General features: G+C 49.3%; 1 protein-coding gene across 6 annotated transcripts in view; it reads right to left on the bottom strand.

The window, feature by feature from the left end:
• NAV1 (neuron navigator 1) overlaps window positions 1-22,301 on the bottom strand; it is a 280,821-nt gene that overhangs the window by 100,386 nt on the left and 158,134 nt on the right. For all 6 annotated transcript variants that reach the window (XM_015120319.3, XM_028852000.2, XM_078002577.1 and 3 more), the window contains 2 exons: window positions 8,192-8,294; window positions 2,384-2,749 (listed from right to left, as the gene is read on the bottom strand). In XM_015120319.3, the coding sequence (XP_014975805.3) occupies window positions 2,384-2,749; window positions 8,192-8,294 (469 nt within the window). The remainder of the gene's footprint in view (window positions 1-2,383; window positions 2,750-8,191; window positions 8,295-22,301) is intronic.

Below are 22,301 nucleotides of genomic sequence, written 5' to 3'. Positions count from 1 at the left end.
TGGGCCTATAGCTGGGGGCTGTGCAGGGAAGGCAAGTTCTTATCCATGCTAGTCTCGGTGAACTCTAATTTTAAAAAAATGGATTCGGGAGCACACATACTGTCCAGAGGAAAGAGGATAAAACAAGGATGTTAGAGGGGGGATAAAGAGGGTCTTTCCTACCCTTTCCCCCTGCATTCCATGCCCCCACACCCTATTATCTATGCCCTGGGACTGACCAGTTGCTACTAGATCTGTCTTCACTGCTGATTCTGAGTGAGTAGGACTCTGGTCAGACTACACAAAGCTGATGGTAAGAATCGTGTCTCTCCATCAGTCTGGCACTCTAATAACAAAAATAATAATAGCAGCAAAAATAATAGCTATCATTTAGTGAGCATTTACAATAAGCCAGGAATTATTCTAAGTACTTTACATATATTAACCCATTGAATCCTCATCATAGCCCTGAAATAAGTTCTACTATTATCTGCATTTGACAGATAGACAAATGAAAGAATGCCTGGGGAGGTTAACTAGTTTGCTCAAGCTCATACAGCTAGTTAAGAGCCGGAAGTCCTGCCACTTTCCTCAGACTGGGATGTCTCCAAGCAGGAGTCCTGTACCTTCCAACACTTGGGGTATTTTCTGCCATGGCCATCAAGTGGGTTGGTGGGGTGAAGGGCTCTCAGAGGGGTTTCGTTTCCATCAGTTTGGGAGCTGTACTGGGCAGGGGTCCCGTCACCTCCATCAGTCTGGGAGCTGTGCTGGGCAGGGGTCCTGTCACTTCACCTCTCTGGAAGCTCCCTAGGGTCTGGGGCTATGGTCCTTCTAACACATGGGGGACTTTCTAAAGACTCAGCCCCACAGGGCTTGTGCCACCCTCTGCACCTTCCTGGGATTCTCAGAGGAGGGTAGCAACCTGACACTTCCTCAGGCAGTGCCTGGCAGCTTCCTAGGGCAGAGGCTGTGTGGAGCAGCTCCTCACACACTTTGGCTCTCTTTCCTGTCCAGCACAGGCCTCTGACCACAGAAGGAGCTCAGGACCTGTGCACTGCATGGCTTTTCTCTGGTCTCAGCTCCAGGCTGGCGGATCTGAGCATGAGCGTGAGGTTGGGCTGGCCCCTGGGATTTAGCAGGCAGTAAACAACTCCATTCATGCGTCAGTTGTTTTGCTCCAGAGCAGCCTCATCAGCTGGACAGGCCCTAACCAGATCCCTCCAAGTTTCTCCGCAAGGGTGGAGATGGGGGTGGGGAACAGTGGATGGCCTGGAGCTTGGCTCTTGTCTTTTCCGAGGAGAGGCTACTTTCCACTCCCTTGAAGTCTGAGATTTTTACTGGGGAGAGGCAGGCCCTGGCAGTAAGATATTAAGTCCCTGAGAAGGAAGGGAAGAGGTACTGCTGCTACTTGTATGGCCCCTTGGCGGAGGAGGGTACCAGCAAACCAAGAAGGGAGAGTGGAAGGCAGTCAGCTGAGAGGTACTCCAGAGAAGCTTCCAGAACCACTGCCTCTCTCCGGTCTCCAGGCTTGGAAGAGTGGGCCAGGATCCCCCTAAGCCCCCAGCACTTCATTCTTCCTATCCTCTCTTCTATCCTCCCAGACTAGGAGAGGACAGCAAGAATGAAGTGCTAGGGGCTTGAGGTCCTGGCCAACTCTTCCAAGGTTGGAAGGCACAGGCACAACTCTGTCAATTAAGGCAGAAAAAGAAAGAAGATGAGGGTCCCTGCAGGGCAAAGGGCAGGAAAGAAGGGTTTGACATGCTGGGTAGGGATTAGGAAGTTGCATGATTGGTAGAAGGTTTGCAGAGGAAGAAACCCAAGGAGCAGAGACTGAGGACCACAGGGGTCGGATACGGAACTGAGGAGTTAGGAACTCCTGGCAAAGGAAGTGGAGCTACTGCTGCTACTCTCTGTTTGACTAGCGATTTCACCTACATGCTCTCATTTTCTCTTCTTAGGTAGATAGATATGATGTTAATATACTTTTTTTTTTTTTTTTGCAAATGGGAAAGCAGATATAGTTGTCCAGGGTCTACACAGAGTTCGCATAAGAGCTGGGAATAAAACGCTTTTCCAAGGCTCTTTGAGCCAGTTTCTTGAAGGCAATGAGCCAGGGAGGAGGATGACAGAATGACAGCCACAGAGACCAATGAGAGGGAGGCGCCTTCATTGACCAATCAGCTCCTCGGATGTAGGCCCTGCCCACACCACACCCAAGTCTAGAATAAACCACATCGAATTTCAGAGGCAATAACAAAGTGTACACATCACACTTTTGTGTGCTTTCGTCGCAGCACAGCAAACCAAAACCCCTGTTTTGGGTTCCACTCCACTTTTAAGGCATCCCATCCCAGTGGTCTTTCCACCATCCTCCCCGCGCCATCCAAGAAGGCCCTGCGCTTACCCGGTAGTGATGTCGTCGTCTTCCGTCATGGTCTTGCCCATGAGGTCACTGTCGCTCATGTAGCCGGACTTGAGGTCCACCTCATCTGAGTCCAGGGACTCGACCAGCTCCAGGCGGGAGATGTGGCTGAGCTTGCTGGGGCTGCGCATGGGCATGGTGTGGGAGTAGTGGGCCCGCTCCCCGTGCATGTACCAGGCGGGCGTCCCCTCGGAGCGGCAGCTCCCACCCACAGAAGGTGCGTCACCAGCCTGCAGCCGCGGACTGGACTGGCCGTAGCGCCATGAGAGAGGGGACGAGCGGTTGGAGAGGCTGGACACGCTGCGTGGGTTGGCGTCATCGCTGTCATAGCAGGTCGTCTCCAGGGAGCTGGGCAGAGAGCAGAAGGCACTACTTAGTCCTTGGCACGGCCGCTGTGTGCTCTGTCCCCTCACACGCACCCCAGCAATGCCTCCCCTCCACCTACAGGCCCTCTCACCTCCTCCCCACCTGCCCAAGCTCCACCTCCTCCATGAGGCCTCTGATTGTGTGTTACCTTTGTAATAAGTTATCTGTTTGACAAAGGAAATGATCTTAAGTGGCTAGGGAAGCAATCCTGTATACTATTAAGAGCCTAGATTGTATAATATGACCTGGGTTTGAATTCTTTTTTGCTATTTGTTAGTAAGTGAGCTCAAGGAAAGTAATTAACTGAAGCTTCAGTTTCCCCATCTGTACAATGAGGATAACGGCATAAGAGCTACCTTACAGAGTTGTAAGGATCACATATGTACAGATGGAACACAGTGCCTGGTATATGGAAGGGGGCAACAGATCTAGGGGCAAGTGGGAGAGACTGGTCACTTGAGCTTAGAAGGCCTTGATCATTTTGTTAAGGATGTGTCCATCATCTCTTTTCTATTAATTAGCTGAGGGCTAGCTGATTCCCAAACATCAGATATAGGAAAGCTGAAGTAGAGTGCAGAGGATAGGAAAAGTTTTGGGAATCTTGGCTGTATGGCAGGTCCCCAGTAAGACTGGTCCAAGCCACAGGCCTAGGGCAGCAGGGGAAGTAGAGCCTCCCCAGAGAATAGGGCAGCCTTAACTGGACAAAGGAGAGGACACAGGGAACCCGACATGTGGGTGAAGCCGAATGTCCAGAGTCTCAAGCCTCAGGCCCTGCTAGACCAGGCCAGTGGAGCAATGCCCAGGTTAGTGCTGGATGGCCTGAGACTAGGGGAGCCTGGGGGCCTAGGGAAGGAGATAGGAGCCGGGGGGCTGCAGAGAGGAAATACAACTGGAATCTGAAGGGGTGGCTTGCACTTGGGTTCAGGCTGAGCCCCATAATTCCACCTAGCCTAGCAGTGGGGTCAGCCTAAATCAGCCTTAGGCAGGGTCTCCATAACTTGTCCTAACTTAAGCCAGACAGGACTAAGTAAGTGAAATGGGGTTTGGTGGCCAAGAAAGCTGGGGCAACTGAGGCAATCTGTGGCTGGACATGAGTTGTCTGAACCCAAGCGATCATTGGTCTGTGAACACATCCATTGCTTAGCCACTTTGGGGGCTGGAATGGGAGTGGGACATTGATTTTTCCATTCTGATTTCTATCAAGTTTCTTGAAAAAAAGAAAAATTTCCAAAGTTGTCTCTATTGGACCTGAAAAAATATGGTCTTATTTTCTGATCAGCAGCACTTGAGGGATCCAAACGCTCTTGAAACTGAGTGTGCTGGGGTCCTGGCAGTAGTCCTGTGGGCAAGATGGCGGAGGCTCTGGCCGGGCAGGGCTATCAGTGGCGGCTGCTTCTGAACCTCTGGAGGGCTTCCTGACCGGGTCCATGCCAGGCCACTCCCCTCCCGGCCCTGCCAACTCTTTTTACTTATTTATTTATTTTTGACAGGGTCTCACTCTGTTGCCTAGGCTGGAGTGTAGTGGTACAAACACGGCTCACTGCAGCCTTGACCTCCTGAGCTCAAGTGAGCCTCCTGCCTCAGTCCCAAAGTAGCAGGGATGACAGGCACACATGAGCACATCCTGCTAATTTTTGTATTTTTTATAGAGATGGAATTTTGCCATGTTGTCCAGGCTGGTCTCGAACTCCTGAACTCAAGCAATCCTCCTACCTTGGCCTCCCACAGTGCTAAGGTTACTGGCGTGAGCCACTGCCCCTTGCTTCTGGCAGCCCTTTAGGAACCCCTTTGTGTTCTGCAGCTCTGCCTTGTACAGTGTCTTGTTTCGGCTTCTAATTACCGTGGATCTAGACATCACATCTCCTTGGACAGAAATGGACATTCCCCAAAGCCAGAGACTGTGGTGATGGTGTGACTTTGCCTGCCTTGCTCACTCACGACTGTATTTCAGCACTTTGCATGGCGCCTGGCCTGCAGCTGGTGCTGAAGAATGAATCAAAGAGGAGCAAACCCACGATGGATGTGTAAATAAAAAGCAAGGAAGTTCTCATCAGAAAACTCAGGCCAGGGCCCTATGCAGTAAGTGCTTGATAAAAGCAAGCTGACCTTGACCACGGGATGAGACATGGGAGGAAGAGGATGATGCTAACCATACTGAGAGGGTGGCGGAGATCTCCAGGGGAGCTGGTTTGGGTAGTTAGCCTACACCATGGTTATACACTGGTGTGGGAGTGAGGGCTGCACTCAGCATTTGTGTTCCTCAATTCTATTCCTGGCCTGCCCCTGTTTAGTTCTTTGTACTAAAAGTCCTCTTCCCCTATTCCACAGCTCTCTCTTTTTTTTTTTTTCAATTCCCCTAAACACATCTCTAGACATCTCTAGACCTAAGCTGGTGAGGAGGATTCTAGCTCAGATCCTCAGTTCTTGAATTCCAGCCTGCACCCACCCTTCAGGCTTGCCTCTCTCTGGGGAGGACACAGTTGCACTTCCTCTCCAGTCACAGTCTGACCCAGACTTTCCTTGCTGGGGGAAATGAACCAGTAGAAATAGAGGAAGCAGCACAGCAGTAAAGGCTTCTGAAGAGGAATGGAATCTAGTTATCCTGGGAGTTCCTGGGTGAAAACAGCCTTGCAGGAAGCACACACTAGACTATAAGCTCCAAGGATAAAGCTTGTGTGTGTTCTGGGGAGCCAGTGCCCAGCGCTGCGCCTGGCACACAGCTGGCATGGGTTCTGAGCATGCTGAGTACAGAACCCACCCTCATCAGCCAGTGTGACTCTGGCAGGTGCCTCCCTGCCCCCAGCCTCATTCTCTAACCCAGGGAGTATGTATATATCCTGCCTACTTCCAGGGCTAAGGGAAGGGCTCATTGATAGAAAGCACTTTAAAAAGTAAAAGAGCCGGTCGGGCGCGGTGGCTCATGCCTGTAATTCCAGTACTTTGGGAGGCTGAGGCAGGTGGATCACCTGAGGTCAGGAATTCGAGACCAGCCTGGCCAACATGGTGAAACCCCGACAAAAATTAGCCAGGCGTGGTGGCACGTGCCTGTAGTCCTAGCTACTTGGGAGGCTGAGGCAGAAGAATCATTTGAACCTGGGAGACAGAGGTTGCAGTGAGCTGAGATCATGCCAAGGCACGCCAGCCTGGGAGACAGAGACTCTGTCTCAAAAAAAAAAAAAAAAAAAAGAGCCATAAAAAGTCAGGGAATCATTGTTTTGGCCATCAGTGTGGAACACGAATAATATAAACCAAAGTCTAAGAGAGGAAGTGGCTCTAGGTCCACAGTAAACAGAAAAACCAGCTCCGGGGCTCTTGGTTCCTTTCCTATAAAGGGAGGCAGAAGCCAGAGGCCTTACACTCTCCCCCTAAACCAGTCAGCATTATGCAAAAGGCTTGATTTAAGCCTCCCCTTTCCCACTAGAAGCAGAAAACAAATAGCGCCTGCCGAGGATCAAGCTGTCCGGCTTAACGGAGGGGCTGGGGGCTGGCTGCTCTGAGTCAGTGGCACCAGGAGGCTGGAGCTGCTACTTCTGTCCCACTCCTGTGAGTGAGTCATTTGGGGTGTGACCCTCTCAGCAACTAAGCACTTTCTGGCTTCTTTGGCATGAGGCTGGTGGGTGACTTGGTGCTGAGAGATGTTCCAACAATTTCCTTGGATGGGGAAAGGCAGATGTCCAAGATTTCATCCGCTGGGTCCTAAACTGATAAGCCAAGCTCTGCCAGACCCCTGTTTCACTTGGGTTCCTGCTGGGGGCTTAGGGCTATGAGGGATGGCAGCAAGGGACAGATGTAAGGGGATCCTGGAGCCCCCACTATCCACCTTTTTCCAGGACTTCCTTGGTCACCTCCCTTTCAGTAGTCAGGGATCTGCTGGCCTGAGCAGAGGTAATCCCCAGAGAGTTTTGATTTATCTTATCATTGAAAATATTCGAGATGTCTGGGAGTAAAGGGCTGAGTGTCCAAGATGAGGGCATGGGCTGGGGATAGGGGGAGGAGTAGTACAAGGAAGGAGAAGGAGAAGAGTCTTCTAAGCAGGAAGAACTAGAGCCAATGGCTGGAAGCTACTGAAGACTAAATGCAGTTCCACATCAGAGTCACTGCAATCCCACAATGCACTGGGGTGACTGAAAGGCAGTGAGTTGGCCGGGTGTGGTGGCTCACACCTGTAATCCCAGCACGTTGGGAGGCCAAGGTAGGTGGACCACTTGAGGCCAGGAGTTCGAGACTGGCCTGGCCAACATGGTGAAACCCCATCTCTATGAAAAATACAAAAATTAGCTGGGCGTGATGGCACACAGCTGTAATCCCAGCTACTTGGGAGGCTGAGGCAGTGGGCGACAGAGTAAGACTCTATCTTTAAAAATAATAATAAAATAAAAAGCCCGTGTTAAAAATAAAAAAAGGAAAGTAATGAGTTCTTTGTCATTGGTGGTATGTAAGTATGTCCATGGGTGTGCTCCCATCCTCAGAATCCCAAATGGCCACACCCTGGGTTAAAAAAGTCCTTTACCACTGCCCCTGTGTCCCAACTTTGCTCTCAATTTTCCGGCCCCAGGAGTTGGAGAGGAGTCTACTTCCAGTCTAACTGGGGAGGCTTCCTAGCCCTCACACAGCCTTCCTGCCCCACACCCCCCATGATTTCCCAATCTGGTGGTCTGTTCTCCCTCCCTCTGTCCCCAGAGCTTAGCCCAGCCCTCTGCCCCACTTGGAGCTGACAGCATGAGCTCATCTGGGCAGTCCAAGGAGCCAGCAAGGGAAATTCTGAGTCACAGCAGAGCCTGTGGCCAGGACTTTGCTCCAGAGAGAGGTGCCGTGGGAGGGCTAGTGCCCCATGCAGCTGGAGGCTATGAGGTCTCTGCAGGCAGTGGGCTAGGGGGACACACCTAACAGGGCAAGGAGCTGGGTGACACTGTGTGGGCCCCGTTGAGCACTCAAGCCTCCCTCAGTGGCTGGTAGAAGAGGCCAGGGGCCACCTAATTGACACAAGAGTGAAAAGATCCAGGTGTTGAGAAGGGAACTGATTCTAGAACCCTAGTTTGATGGAGACTCAGGAACAGGAAGACAGCATGTAGTAAACCTTCTCTTGACAGATTGAGGAGACAGAGGTCTAAGGAAGGAGATTGACTATCAGAGATCACACATTGAGCTGTGTAATGGCTCCCACTTCCTGGCTCCTAGACTAGTGATTTTCAAGCTGATTTGCTGAAATGAAATGAAAAGCTCAGGCACAAGCAGATGGAAGACAAAGCCAAGCTTCTCTTGTTGAGATAAATGGATTTCCTCCTCCTTCCGCAGTGGCTCCACGCATCAGGCCACCTGGCTGACCTGACAGAGGTGTGGAGGGACCCGGGGGCCCTGCCCTCTAGAATGAGGTGGAGAGCCAGGAAGGCAGAGGGCATGACCGTCTCCGCAGCTCGAGCTTACCTGTGAGTCACCTGGGACCCCCGCAGGCTGGACATGGTCTCTTCCAGGTTTTGTCGGAGATCCAGGACATTCTGCACTGTCCTCTTTCTCTGGGACTCTGGGTCTGGGAGGGAGAGAAGGAAGAGCTGGGTGAATGAAGAGGACTTAGTGCCGGGATCCTGGGGGTCAGGAAGTGGAGATTGACAGTGTCCCCAGGAGGCTAGTCCCTGGGCCATGATAGTCACCTCCCTCCTCCCTTTCCCAAAGACGACCAACAGAATGGGCCCTCTCAAAGGCCCTGGGCATGTGCCCTTGAGCCCTCTGAACCCCAGACCCTGGCAGGGGGTACAGGCATGGGTTTCTGTGTCTGTGCACTGCTTTCAGAGCCCCCAGGTAACTGCCTCTGCCTCTGGCTTTGTTTTGGGGAGGCCCTGCTTCTCACAGCAGAGGTCTCGAGCAAGATTTCTCATGGTTGAGATAAGCTAGAACATCTGCCTGAAACCGCCTCTCCAGGGTCGTGCTGGTAAATGTTTAACAACTGACTCTCAGAGAAAGGGGACACTGATGTATAGTGTTTGCCAATGTCCATGGTATAAAGCCTCCTATCATGGCCACTTTCAGTCCACCAATCTGATGTCACTGACCACAGTGTTAGGAAGAGGTGCTAACAATCGGCTCTGGGGAACCAGTACAAGCTGGCTTCGGCACACCTAAGCCCAGGCATGGACTGGTAATATCTGGGGTTGCTCTATGGGGTCCCGGGAAGTTAGTTCAGATATAGCCTCCTAAAGGCCAGGTGGCTGGTGGGAGGTAGGAGGGATGAGCAGTCATTTTCTGGAGCTTGAACTGAGCTCTGGGCAGTCCTCACACAAGTGGTGCAATCCCGAGTGAGGAGGATGCACGGGTGTGACCCAATCCTCAGAATCCCAGATGACCAAGAGCCATTTTATTCAACCCTGCTGTCCAGATATTAGCCTGGACAGATGAGAATCTACAACAGCAAACAGAGTGAAAATAACATCCAAATGACTGAGAGGTGCTTGAGCATGAAGGAACTCAAAGAATGTTCTCCTTCCTTCCTTCAGGCCATCCAGTGAATCTTTATCAAGCACTTACTTCATATCAGGCACCACCCTGGGCCTGAAGACAGTATGATGAAGAGAAGCTGGCTCTGCGCCATGGCTTATCTTTCATTTTTGGACCTAAAGTCATGAATGGAACCAAGTCCCCCAGTACCTCCCTAAAAGACAATCTGCAGGAGAGAGTAAGGGAATGACAGAAAGATGATGGCAAAACAACAGAGAAAACCCCAGAACTCTGGCTCTCCAGGCTACTCCCTTTTCTCCTCCATCCCCAAGCCTTCTGTCGCTGCTGCAGAGGCCAAACGCCCCCTCAAGTCCCTCCTCAGCCCACAGACTCCGCAGGAGTGTAAGGTTCTTTTAGCTGCCAGAGGGAACATTTCTGAATCTCTTTAAGAGGTTTTATTCTCCCAAGACTAAACTCAGGCCGGCTGGCAGGCGGCTTGACTGTCTTGTCAGGGAGGGGAGGTTGGGTGGGGTGGGCAGGGAGCCTGCGTTGCCCTCTCCAGAGGCTTTTGGGCACCTTTTCTGAAAACTAGCTCCACACCCAAGCCCAGCCATCCCTCCTTTCCCCTCCCAGGGGGAGCTTCTCCACTCCCACCATCCTCTCATGGTCAGCACCATGAATCCAGGCCTCCATGCTGGTGGCAAGGATCAGGGACAAATGGCAGGCCACCATGCCAGTGGCCTAAGCTCTATCCCCAGTCCTGGCATCACTTCTGTGGCCGCCAATGCCTATTTATCCTGGCAAGTGTCACCTTGTAAGCTGCTCCATGGCTTTAATTGATGGCTTGGCGTGAAACACAGACAGGGTCAATTTTTTAGACTCGCCAAGAAATAAAATTGAGTTCTAAAATGCCTATGTGGGGACTAAGAACATGGTGCCAAGGTGTGGGTTACTGGCCCAGGGTGATGCTTTTTATGGGCTTGGCAGAGATGAGGGACAGGCACACACATCTCCAAGGGGTGTGTATTCTCAAAGAGGAAGGTGATCAAGAGTTACTCAGAGACTTCTGTGTGTGCCAGATCCTTTGCATGCATTATCTACTTGAATTCTTGCAACATTTCTGGGAGATTTGTGCTACTGCCCCATTTAACAGATGAGAAAACTGAGACTCAGACAGAACAAGTAAACTGCCCAAGGTCACACACCTAGCATGTAGCACAAGGCAGAGTTGAGCCCAGGAAGAAACTCGTACTTGTTTTGACATATCACAGGGCATCTCTGCACTAGTAGCATCAAGCATGGCAACTGTTGTATACAAGGTCCTTAGGTCTCGAGCAGTGGCTCATGCCTGTAATCCCAGCACTGTGGGAGGCTGAGGCCAGAGGATTGCTTCAGGCCAGGAGTTTGAGATCAGCCTGGGCAACACAGGAAGACCTTGTCTCTATTTAAAAAAAAAAAAAAAAAATTGGCCAGGTGGTTTATGCCTGTAATACTAGCTATTTGGGAGGCTGAGGCAGGAAGATCACTTGAGCCCAAGAGTTCAATGCTGTAATGAACTATGATCACACCACTGTACTCCAGCCTGGGCAATAGAGTGAGACTCAGTTTCAAAACAACAACAACAACAACAACAACAACAACAAAAAAAAAAAACAAAGAAGAAGATGCTTAGTGAACATTTCAAGAATGGATGCTACCACAGTTTTTTTTTAATTTCCAAAAACCCATGAAAAAAAGTAAAGGGATACATACATATCACATTAGGAAAATGTCTTTTTTTTTTTTTTTTTCTTAAAGGAAAAATGTTTAAACCACATAGTAGCCTCAGGAGAGTCACGCTGCATTGCCTAATGCCCCAGATGCTCCAGATGGGAGTCATAGACATCTAGGTCACAGGTTTGACTCTCTTTCTCCATATCTCTTTCATCAAAGACCTCTATGCTAGCCCTCTTCCTCAATTCCACATCAGCAGAGTGTGGTGGGACTACCTCAGAGTCTCCCAGGCTCGCCAAACCGCAAGGGTCCTCAAAGTCGCTCAATCCTGCTGTCTCTGGAGAGCTGGGAGGCTGAGGTCCAGGAAGTAGGGACTAGCTGGAGACCACAGAGATGCTACTGGAAGAACACTGGACTCCAGGCAGCTTCCCCACGGGTATAGATTTGGGGCATACAGGGGAGGAGGTTAGGGCAGGGTTTGGTTTCTTTGGGGGTGACCAGGATCTGGTCTCTGCTCCCAGGCCAGAGGGGCCCTGCAGAGGCTGCACCCTACAGCTCCCTCTGCTCCAGCAGTGGCCCCTGGTGGCCATTGTGGGTATGCCGCTCTGCTTCTCCAAGGCTCAGCCCAGGGTGAGTCTGGAGGGTTGGGGTTCCTGGTAAGTCTGGCTTCCTCCACATTCCTGGGTGACAGACACATTCCCGTGGTGGTGCAGCACACAGTCCCAGGCCAAGAGGACTTACTTGCATATAAAAGAAAGGCCTCCAGAGCTCCAGAGGCTGCAGAGGGGCCTAAGTTGAGGGGCCAAGCTGACATTCCCACCCATGACCCTGAAGGTGAATTTTTACATTTTAGCTTGAACACATGAGTAAGTTACATTTCCGAGGGAATTTACTTCACCTGTCAACCCTTATCCATTCCTGATCTTCACCTTACCCCACCTCTGACCACCAACCCATAACTAAGCTTCACCCCTTTCTCACCATCTCCTGGGAGGGTGAGGATCAGGGATCAGGTGAAGGTATCTAGGGCTTATGATACGCTGTGATAATGAGAAAAGTAACCTAAAACTTCAATGGCTTTTTTTTTTCTTCTTGAGACAGGGTTTCACTCTGTCTCCCAGGATGGGGCGGCATGATCACGGCTCACTGCAGGCTCACCTTCCCTGGGTTTGAGTGATTCTCCCACCTTAGTCACCTGAGTAGCTGGGACTACAGGCACGCCCCATCACACCTGGCTAATTTTTGCACTTTTAGTAGAGACGGGTTTTGCCATGTGGCCCAAGCTGGTCTCGAACTTCTAAGCTCAAGCGATCCTTCTGACTCAGCCTCCCAAAGTGCTGGGATTACAGGTGTGTGCCATCGTGCCCGGCTAATGTCTTGTTTTATTGGCTAAGTTGAGATGCCCTGGAGGCTGCCTCCATGTGTCTCTGTCCAATGTTTTGCTCTGGGTGTGGGACAGGCCTGGGGACAAAACAGAGTCCAGACATGGCAAAGATGGAGAGGGAGTCTTGGTAGCCCATCCCCTTCCTCAGTACACCTAAGTGAAGGACGTGCTCAGACTACTCCCATCTTACGTGGCACCTTTGTGCAAACTAGAACTAGGTACTCTCCAGTCCAACCCACCTCTAGCCAGGTCCTAGTAGAGTACAGCGTTCTCCTTCACATGATACCAGCCAGGATGCCATCCTCCCAAACTTACTCTGGGGGCCTGGGAGTGCATGCTGTCTTAGCTCCTACAGAACAGGGTCCAGCTGCAAGAGTGGTGTGAGTGTCTGTGTGTGTGTGTGCATGCATGCACGTGTGTGTGAGAGAGACAGAGAGACAAGTAGGGTTTGAGGGGGGAAGGTGGCAGGTAGGGCTCCTAGCAGGCCCCAGGGTGACACCAAGATCTATGGGGAGGAGCTCATGATGTTATCCCGGGCTGCCCCTCCAAGCCTTTCCCTGAAAATGGAGCAACTGGGGAGAGAATGTGTGTGCTACTCAGGCTCAGAACAGATGCAAGAGTCTCTCCCAACTCAGTCATCACCATGGCAATTCACAGTCACCACAAACAGCAGCATAGCCCCAGCATGCACTGGGGCATCGGAAGAACAGGATGGTGTTTCTTTCTACACACTATTGGCTCTTACACAAGACCACAGAGAGAGCATACTGTCCATGTCAAGGGTTTTTGGGCAAGGACTAGCAATCAAATACACTTGACAGACAGGTGCATGCACACACAAATCAAATAATGCCCAGCTACTCAATGTTCAACACGAGGCATTTTCCATGTTATTTAATTTGAGCCAGGAGACTGATCACAAGTCTTTTTGACTCCAGAGCCCTTGTTCTTTCCACTACAATACGGTGTTTCAAAATACATGCACATGCCTCCAGATATACACACCTACTTGTGGTCCAGCCTGTAGTTTGCAGAAACCCTCATAGAATTCTGCAATTCTGCAGACATATGCACGGAGAGATTTCTGTGGACATATCTCTCATTGTATGGGGAAGAAGCAAGAAGACTAAAACGATGCTAGAGGAAGAGAAGTAATTTAAAGGACAGCCGAAGGTGCACTGTGAGGATGAGGTAAAAAGGGTCTTTCTCTCTGTCCCAGTGTCAGAACAGGGAAATCAGGCTTCCCCAGGAGGGCAGGACTATGAAACTGCTCATCAAGAGATGGGGACAGTGATGTAGTGGCAAGAACATGGTCCTTAGATTCAGAAAGACCTGTGGTTCAGGTCCTGGGACTGCCCCCTTCCCAGCTTGTTTGAACAAGCCATCTCACCTCACTGCAGTTTCCTGCTCTGGGAAAAGGGAACGATACCCGCTTGGTGGGATTGCTATGAGGCTTAAAGAGCTAATTCACAAACATGCTTATAGTACAGTGCCTGGCACACAGTAGGTGCTCTATAAATGGTGGTTTTTATCTGTCAGAAGGCACAAAGAGGTGGGTGAACAATGGGTGCACCCTCGGGCTGGCACTGAGGCTGGCCCCTTGTCTGTTTCATTTCCTGATGGGTGGTGCACACCCCTGGAGGGTGCGGCTCAATGGACCCGACATTCTCTTCTGGGACCTTGCTTTGGCGAGGTGAGACCCTCACTCATACCTGGAGTTAGGGGTGGATGAGGTAGTAACAAAACCTTGTTTCTGTGTCATCAGGCCTGACTACCACTCTGTGAGGCAATACAATATCTTCAAACCCGTTCCCTTGGGGCCAATCTTAGCTGTGGAGTATCATGAACCTCAGGGGCCCCCTCTGGCCTGCAGTCTAAAATCTGATGTAGTAATAGGCGGAGAGCCTCCAACTGAGAGTAATAACCCCCCAAAATTCAGAGAAGTTCAGGAAGAAGGAGACTCACGGGAATCCATCACCCGGCAGTCAAATTTCCCCAAGTTCTATAAAATTTTAATTATTGTCTGGCAATTAAGTAAACTGCAATAACTGCCTGTTGAAATCTTAATTATTTCCACCAATGTTTCAGATCCCCCATTAGTGGTTTGGCCCAGGGCAGAGGCCACAGAGGACTGCGTTTGCACCTGACTTCTAGACTGGCTTCTGCTGTGAGTGGCTGGATGAGGTGGGAACCAATAGAAGGAACGGAAGTGAGCCAAAGAAAGAACGTTTTCAAGTCATGGCACTTCAGAGCTTGAAAGGATCTCATTTTGTACATGGTGGTTTTGGGGGTGGCGGTGGGGGAACAATAATCCCTCAGGCCCAGAGGGGAGGGGCCTGCCCAGTGTCACCAGGTTGTGAATGGCATGGTAGCTATCACTCTTGGCTCAGGGATCTTTCGACCAGCACTCCATGCTATGGGCTGGGGTTGAAACACACAGAGATGTGTCACCAGAAGAGGTGAACTGCAATGTAAATTCATCGTGTGAGATGGTTTGGGACTGGATCCCAAATCCAGGCTAGGCTAAATGGTCTGGAAACAAGGATTAAGCAACATAAGCAACACAACACGCACACGCGCACACACACACACACACACACACACACACACACACACACACACATCCTTTCTTAATAACTCTCAAAAAGAGAAAGAAAAAACTCCTTCCTGACCCTGTTAGACCCCTAGGGTGAAGCCTGGGTCAGTGGGCATTTATCTGCCTGTCTCACAACCAGCATTTGTTGATGATCATCTTGTGCTTACAATGAGTCAAATGTTTTTGGGAATCGTTTTTATTTCTCTCTCCTCCACTCAAGGACATAAACCTTCAAACTCCAGCCAGGGAGAGCATTGCAGGCCCACCTCAGTGCACCCCTTGGTCTAACGATAAACTCCAGGTCTCTACCCGCTGCTCAGAGCTGGAGTAGGAGGGTTCTGCTGGTTCTTGCATCCAGTGACCTTGCATTGATTCACTGCAAAGGCTCCATCCTACAGTGTGGCTGGGGGCAGGTATGGAAAACCGACAGATAACCCAGCAAGCAAATCCCCTCTGCCTTCAAGTAGAGCACAGTAACTGTCACTACAGTGACTCCATCCCCTCTCTCTACCCTTTTCTTCGCCATCTGATGACCCAAGAGGCTCTAAAACAGATGCTGGCAGGCCCCCACACCAGAGGCACCCCATTTCCATGGAGGATGCAGGCAGGGGACTATTTGTTCTGTTACTAATCCTATCTTTCCCTCATTCCCCCACTTAAGTCACAATATTGTCAGAGGCAGTTGTCACTGAACCCCCGCAGCGTGGCAAATCTCATGCTTCTTGTAGTTGAGTGCTCCTGCTCCCCAGGGGAGCTCCCAGGGTTTTCCTCCTTACCCCAGAGAATCCTGAACCATCTCAACCAGCGAGTGGGCTGAACTGGAGCCCAGCACTCAGCGGCGCTCCTGTTGTTTGCTGCATGGCAACATACACCCAGAAAGAGCCAGGACTAAAGGACTAATGTGTTGGCCACATGGGTGTGTGAGGCAAGGAAAGAAAAACTAGGAAAGAGAAGCAAATCTGGGACCAGAGAGAGAAGCGTGCATGGCCACCTCAGCCTGGAACTGCCAGGCAGGTCTCTTTCCAGATCACCTACTGTTTTGATTTTCATTGAGTGACATGGCTTGGATTAGGAACCCTTGGTAATGCATCTCCACTGGGCACTGGGCTAAGAGGAATCGTAAAGCAGGGCATGCCGGCTGGACAACTTAGAACACATAAAGAGGGTGGGGGGCGGTGGCTTATGCCTATAATCACAACACTTTGGGAGGTAGAGTTGGGAGGATCCCTCGAGCCCAGGAGTTCAAGACCAGCCTGGGCAACACAGCAAGAGTCCAACACTATAAAAAATAATAATTTTTAGAGTTCTAGCTTGGGAGCACACATGACTTAGCTGTGGGAGCTAGGGAGAATCACTTCCCCTCTTTGGGCCTCAGTTTCCCTATCTACAAATAAGAGAGTGGGAGTAGAGGACACCCAAGCCCCTACCCAGTTTTGACAGTCTGGTTCTATGGTTTTGTACTTGTCTGAAGCCCATAAAAGCATCTTTTCTCTCAGAGTATGTTAAAAAGGCAGATAACAGGGTGTCAACCCCCAGAGCTTCTGATTCAGCAGGAAGGAGATGGGGCCCAGGAATCCTCGTCTTTGCCAACCCCCACAGTGGAGGGTGTGCTACAGAAGGCCACATTTTGGAAAATCCTTGTCTCGTTGCACACCACCAGTATTGGATGTCCATTACAAAACCAGGGCTTGACTTCCTGATGTCAAGTGGCTACGCAGAGTGTCCCTGGCCTTCAGAACAAGTCTACTCTTCAGGCACAAGTCTGTTCTCTGGAAAAGCCCCCTCCTTCATCTCCAGGCTTTGGATAAGAGAAGCCACCTAGCCACCTCAGGCTTGCAGCAAGAGGACCCATCCCCAGTCCAGCCCCGGCCAGGTCCTCTGGGGGCTTTTTGCTGAGAACGGCCACAAGGGGGCGCTGCCGGTCCTCAACCGGCTGTGGCCTTGCTGCGGCTGCAGCGCAGCGAGGTGGGCAGCGTCTCGCTCAGGCTCCGGAGCCGCCGCCCAGGTCTCTCTGTCTCTCCCTCAGTCTCCTGCTTAGCACAGTTCATTTCCTCCTGGGACTCTGCACTCCTAGGGCTGACAGCCTTTCTGCAACCCCAGGCCTCGTGGTCAGGCTGGGAGAGCAGCCTGAGTTTGCAGTATCTATGATGGGGAGCCCACCCGGTTCTTGGGGAGAGGGAGCAGGGCCTGGCTTCTGGGATTAACCAACCAGCCTTGGGCACCAGGGAGGTTCTGCGGACCCACGAGCTCCACTTGGTAAGCTCTGATTCAGGGCCAAAGTTTCCGAGAGGTTCCAGCTGGCCTTTCTGCTCCAATCCCCTGGGGAAGTATTAAATAGATCAGCGTTCAAATCCATGCTCTGAGGCCTCACCTCTGCTCCTCCTCAGTGTTCTTGAGGCTGGGAGCTGCCTGATGAGCTGGGAGGAGAGTCACCCCGCCCCCTCCACCACAGTCAGCCTGACCCTTTCTGAGGAGTGGCAGCCTCTCTCTGCAGCAAGCTGAGGGCAGGCAGTGACCACAGGGCAGCCCCACGCGAATGGTTAGGTCAGGCCGAAGCCTGTTACTGGACAGCCCAGCCCTGCTCAGCCCTGTGCATAAGTGCAGCCTTTGGCAGCAAACTTGGGCCAGGGAGATGAGCTTAAAGTTCCAGGAGAAAGCCACTTAATATTAAGCAGCAATATCACCTTAGGAAAGGACTTGCCAAGGTCAAGGGTGGTCCATGAGGAGGACTGTGGGAGCAGGAGAGGGTGCCTGGCCTCGAGCCCTGTTTGGAAGGAGTGCTAGTTTGCTAATCCTGCCTTCTCTACTTCAGGAGAAACCCCTCCCTGCCCCATTTCCTTGTGAATGTTAGATTATAGGATCAGAATGTTAGGGTATAGGATCAGATAGCAGACTCTCGAACATATTCTGTCTTCTCTCATTTAAAGACTTGGACTCCCAGGCTGGGCTCGGAGGGCAGGCCTCCTGCAGAAGGTGGCCTGCCTGTCTCAGCCTGGAGACAAGGCCCTCTGTTCCCCAGCAGGCCCTGACTTTCCTGCCCAGTGAACCTCAAGGTTTACTGAAAATGTTTTCCATTAGTGATCCTGCCCAGTCCCTTCATGTGACACCCTGCTCCAGAGAAGTCACTGCTGCTGGGAGCTGGGAATGGTTGTTATAGCAACAGTTTACACAGCAGAGAGAACCATCTGCAGGCAAATGGGGACAGGAGTGGGGAGGGGCTGAGTCCAGGTGTGGATGACAATTGGAGGAGGCCCTGGGGGATTTCTGGTTGTGACACTAGTAAGATTAGTATTGGCTAACTCTTCTACAGGGCTGGGTACCAGGCACTATTCTAGCAGCTTTATGTATATTAGCCCATTTAATCTTCAGGACAACTCTTTGAGATAGCCCAGTTATTATTCCCATTTTACAGTTGAGAAAACGGAAGGCCGGGGAGGTTGAGTAAACTGTCCAACAGCAAATGGCAAAGCCAGAATTCAAACCCAGATAGTCTGACTCTAGAGCTGCATAGTCCAATGTTGTCACCACTAGCCAGAATGGAAAGAGAGACAGAGAGAGAGAGAGACAGAGAGAGAGAATTCACACACCAAAATTCACCCTTTTAAAATGTACAGTTCATTTGGGAGGCCGAGGCGGGTGGATCACTTGAGGTCAGGAGTTCGAGACCAGTCTGACCAACATGATGAAACCCTGTCTCTACTAAAAATACAAAATGAACTGGGCATGGTGGTGCACTCCTGTAATCCCAGCTAGCTACTTGGGAGGCTGAGGCAGGAAAATCGCTTGAACCTGGGAGGCGGGGGTTGCAGTGAGCAGAGATCGCGCCATTGCACTCCAGCCTGGGCAACAAGAGTGAAACTCCATCTCAAAAATTAAAAAAATAAATAAAATGTACAGTTCAATGATTTTTAGTATATTTGCACAGTTGTACAACCATAATCACTATCTAATCCAGAATATTTTTATCATCCCAGTAAGAAGCCCTGTGGCCATTAGCAGAGACTCCCTGTTCTCCCCTTGCTCCAACTCCTGGCAACCACCAATCTACTTTCTGTCTCTATGAGTTTGCCTATTCTAGACACTTCATGTAAATGTAATCATGCAATACGTGGTGTCTGGCTTCTTCTACTTAGCACAACGTTCTCAAGTTTACTCCATGCTGTAGCAAGCATCACTACTTCATTCCTTTTCATGGCTGAATGATATTCCATTGTATGGATATACCACATTTAGTTTATCTATTCATTTTATAGGCATTTGGGTAATCTCAACTTTTGGCCTAGTATGAATAATGCTGCTATGAAATTCATGTCCATGCTTTTATATGGATGTGTGTTTTCATTTCTTTTGGATGTATGCCTAGGAGTACAATACTGGGTCCCATGGTAATTCTATAGTTAACATATTGAGTAACCGCCAGACTCTTTTCCAAAGTGGCTGCTCCATTTCTCATTCCCACCAGCAGTGTAGGAGAGTTCCGATTTATCCACACCTTCACTGACACTTGTCATTTTCTCTTTTTGATGGCCATGGAGTATGTGTGAAGTGATATCTTACTGTAGATTTCATCTGCATTTCCCTAGTGACTAATGATATTGAGCATCTTTTAGATTTAAATTAACTGAAATTAATGAAGTTTCAAATTCAGTTCTTGGGTTGCACTAGCCACATTTCAAGTGTTCAATAGCCACATCATTACACCAGCTCGTAGCTACTGCAGCACAGATACAGAAGTTTCCACCACTGTAGAGTTCTCTTAGAGTCACTAGTGTTGGTCTGTGCTAATATCACTGGTTCTTTTTCTTCTTCTTTTTCTTTTTTTATTATACTTCAAATTCTAGGGCACATGTGTGCAATGTGCAGGTTTGTTACATAGGTATACATGTGCTATGTTGGTTTGCTGCACCCATTAACTCGTCATTTACATTAAGTATTTCTCCTAATGCTATCACTTTCCCATTCCCCAACCCCATGACAGGCCCCAGTGTGTGATGTTCCCCACCCTATGTCCAAGTGTCCTATGTCCATTGTTCAATTCCCACCTATGAGTGAGAACATGCGGTGTTCGGTTCTCTGTCCTTGTGATAGTTTGCTCAGAATGATGGTTTCCAGCTTCATCCATGTCCCTGCAAAGGACATTAACTCATCCTTTTTTATGGCTGCATAGTATTCCATGGTGTTTTATGTGCTACATTTTCTTAATCCAGTCTATCACTGATGGACATCCGGGTTGGTTCCAAGTCTTTGCTATTGTGAATAGTGTCACAATAAACATATGTGTGCATGTGTCTTTATAGCAGCATGATTTATAATGTTTATAATATTTTTTATATTATAATTATATATAATTACATATATAATTATAATTTATAATCCTTTAGAGCAGCATGATTTATATACCCAGTAATGACATGGCTGGGTCAAATGGTATTTCTAGTTCTAGATCCTTGAGGAATTGCCACACTGTCTTCCACAATGGCTGAACTAGTTTACACTCCCACCAACAGTATAAAAGCGTTCCTATTTCTCCACATCCTCTCCAGCATCTGTTGTTTCCTAACTTGTTAATGATCGCCATTCTAACTGGCGTGAGATGGTATCTCATTGTGGTTTTGATGTGCATTTCTCTGATGACCAGTGATGATGAGCATTTTTTCATGTGTCTGTTGGCTGCATAAGTGCCTTCTTTTGAGAAGTGTCCACTCATATCCTTTGCCCACTTTTTGATGCAGTTGTTTGTTTTTTTCTTGTAAACTTGTTTAAGTTCTTTGTAGATTCTGGATATTAGCCCTTTGTCAGATGGGTAGATTGCAAAAATTTTCTACCACTCTCTAGGTTACCTGTTCACTCTGATGGTAGTTTCTTTTGCTGTGCAGAAGCTCTTTAGTTTAATTAGATCCCATTTGTCTATTTTGGCTTTTGTTGCCATCGCTTTTGGTGTTTTAGTCATGAAGTCCTTGCCCATGCCTATGTCCTGAATGATATTGCCTAGGTTTTCTTCTAGGGTTTTTATGGTTTTAGGTCTAACATTTAAGTCTTTAATCCATCTTGAATTAATTTTTGTATAAGGTGTAAGGAAGGGATCCAGTGTCAGCTTTCTACATATGGCTAGTCCGTCTTCCTAGCACCATTTATTAAACAGGGAATCTTTTCCTCATTTCTTGTTTTTGTCAGGTTTGTCAAAGATCAGATGGTTGTAGATGTGTGGTGTTATTTCTGAGGCCTCTGTTCTGTTCCATTGGTCTATATCTCTGTTTTGGTACCAGTACCATGCTGTTTTGGTTACTGTAGCCTTGTAGTATAGTTTGAAGTCAGGTAGTGTGATGCTTCTGGCTTTGTTCTTTTTGCTTAGGATTGTCTTGGTAATATTGCAGGCTCTTTTTTAGTTCCATATGAACTTTAAAATAGTTTTTTCCAATTCTGTGAAGAAAGTCATTGGTAGCTTGATGGGGATGGCATTGATTCTATAAATTACCTTGGGCAGTATGGCCATTTTCATGGTATTGATTCTTCCTATCCATGAGCATAGAATGTTCTTCCATTTGTTTGTGTCATCTTTTATTTTGTTGAGCAGAAGTTGAAGACCTTGAAGAGGTCCTTCACATCCCTTGTAAGTTGGATTCCTCTCTTTGTAGCAATTGTGAATGGGAGTTTACTCATGATTTGGCTCTCTGTTTTTCTGTTATTGGTGTATAGGAATGCTTGTGATTTTTGCACATTGATTTTGTATCCTGAGACTTTGCTGAAGTTTCTTATCAGTTTAAGGAGACTTTGGGCTGAGACAATGGGGTTTTCTAAATATACAATCATGTCATCTGCAAACAGGGACAATCTGACTTCCCCTTTTCCTAACTGAAAACGCTTTCTTTCTCTTGCCTGATCGCCCTGGCCAGAACTTCCAACACTATGTTGAATAGGAGTAGTAAGAGAGGGCATCCCTGTTTTGTGCCATCACTGGCTCTTTTTCTATAAGGTGTTTGCCTTTGGTGCACTTTCAAGTTCATTTTACAGAGGGGGCCCATCTTCAGTGGCCCTGCCACTAAGGCCCAGAATGAGTTAGACAGAGACTTGCCAGATAATACATATTTGAGTTCGCGGCAGAAGAAAACCAGTAGCAAAGGTAAGTACAGGCTTTTGTCATTTGGCTTCACCCACCTGCCCCCTCCCACTCCTGTGCAGCCCTCCATCCCCAGGCCTGCCCCTAAATCCCTGACATCACTTCCTTTCGCAGAACCTACCCGTGGCCAAGTGACAAAAGGCACCTCCTCTGAAGATGCCACTCTTATGATGGGAGTAGATCTGCCCATCACACCCCTGCCTGCACTGGAACTCAAGCAGTCAGGTCTCCTGGCTACAGACCTTTCCTGAGTTCTCCAAACTAGGCCTTTGCAGTCTTCTATGTAGGATGTCAA

This window comes from Macaca mulatta, chromosome 1 (assembly GCF_049350105.2).
Source record: "Macaca mulatta isolate MMU2019108-1 chromosome 1, T2T-MMU8v2.0, whole genome shotgun sequence".
Taxonomy (NCBI): Eukaryota; Metazoa; Chordata; class Mammalia; order Primates; family Cercopithecidae; genus Macaca; species Macaca mulatta.
The sequence above is the reverse complement of the archived record's forward strand: the minus strand, read 5'-3'. Positions and strand labels throughout refer to the sequence as shown.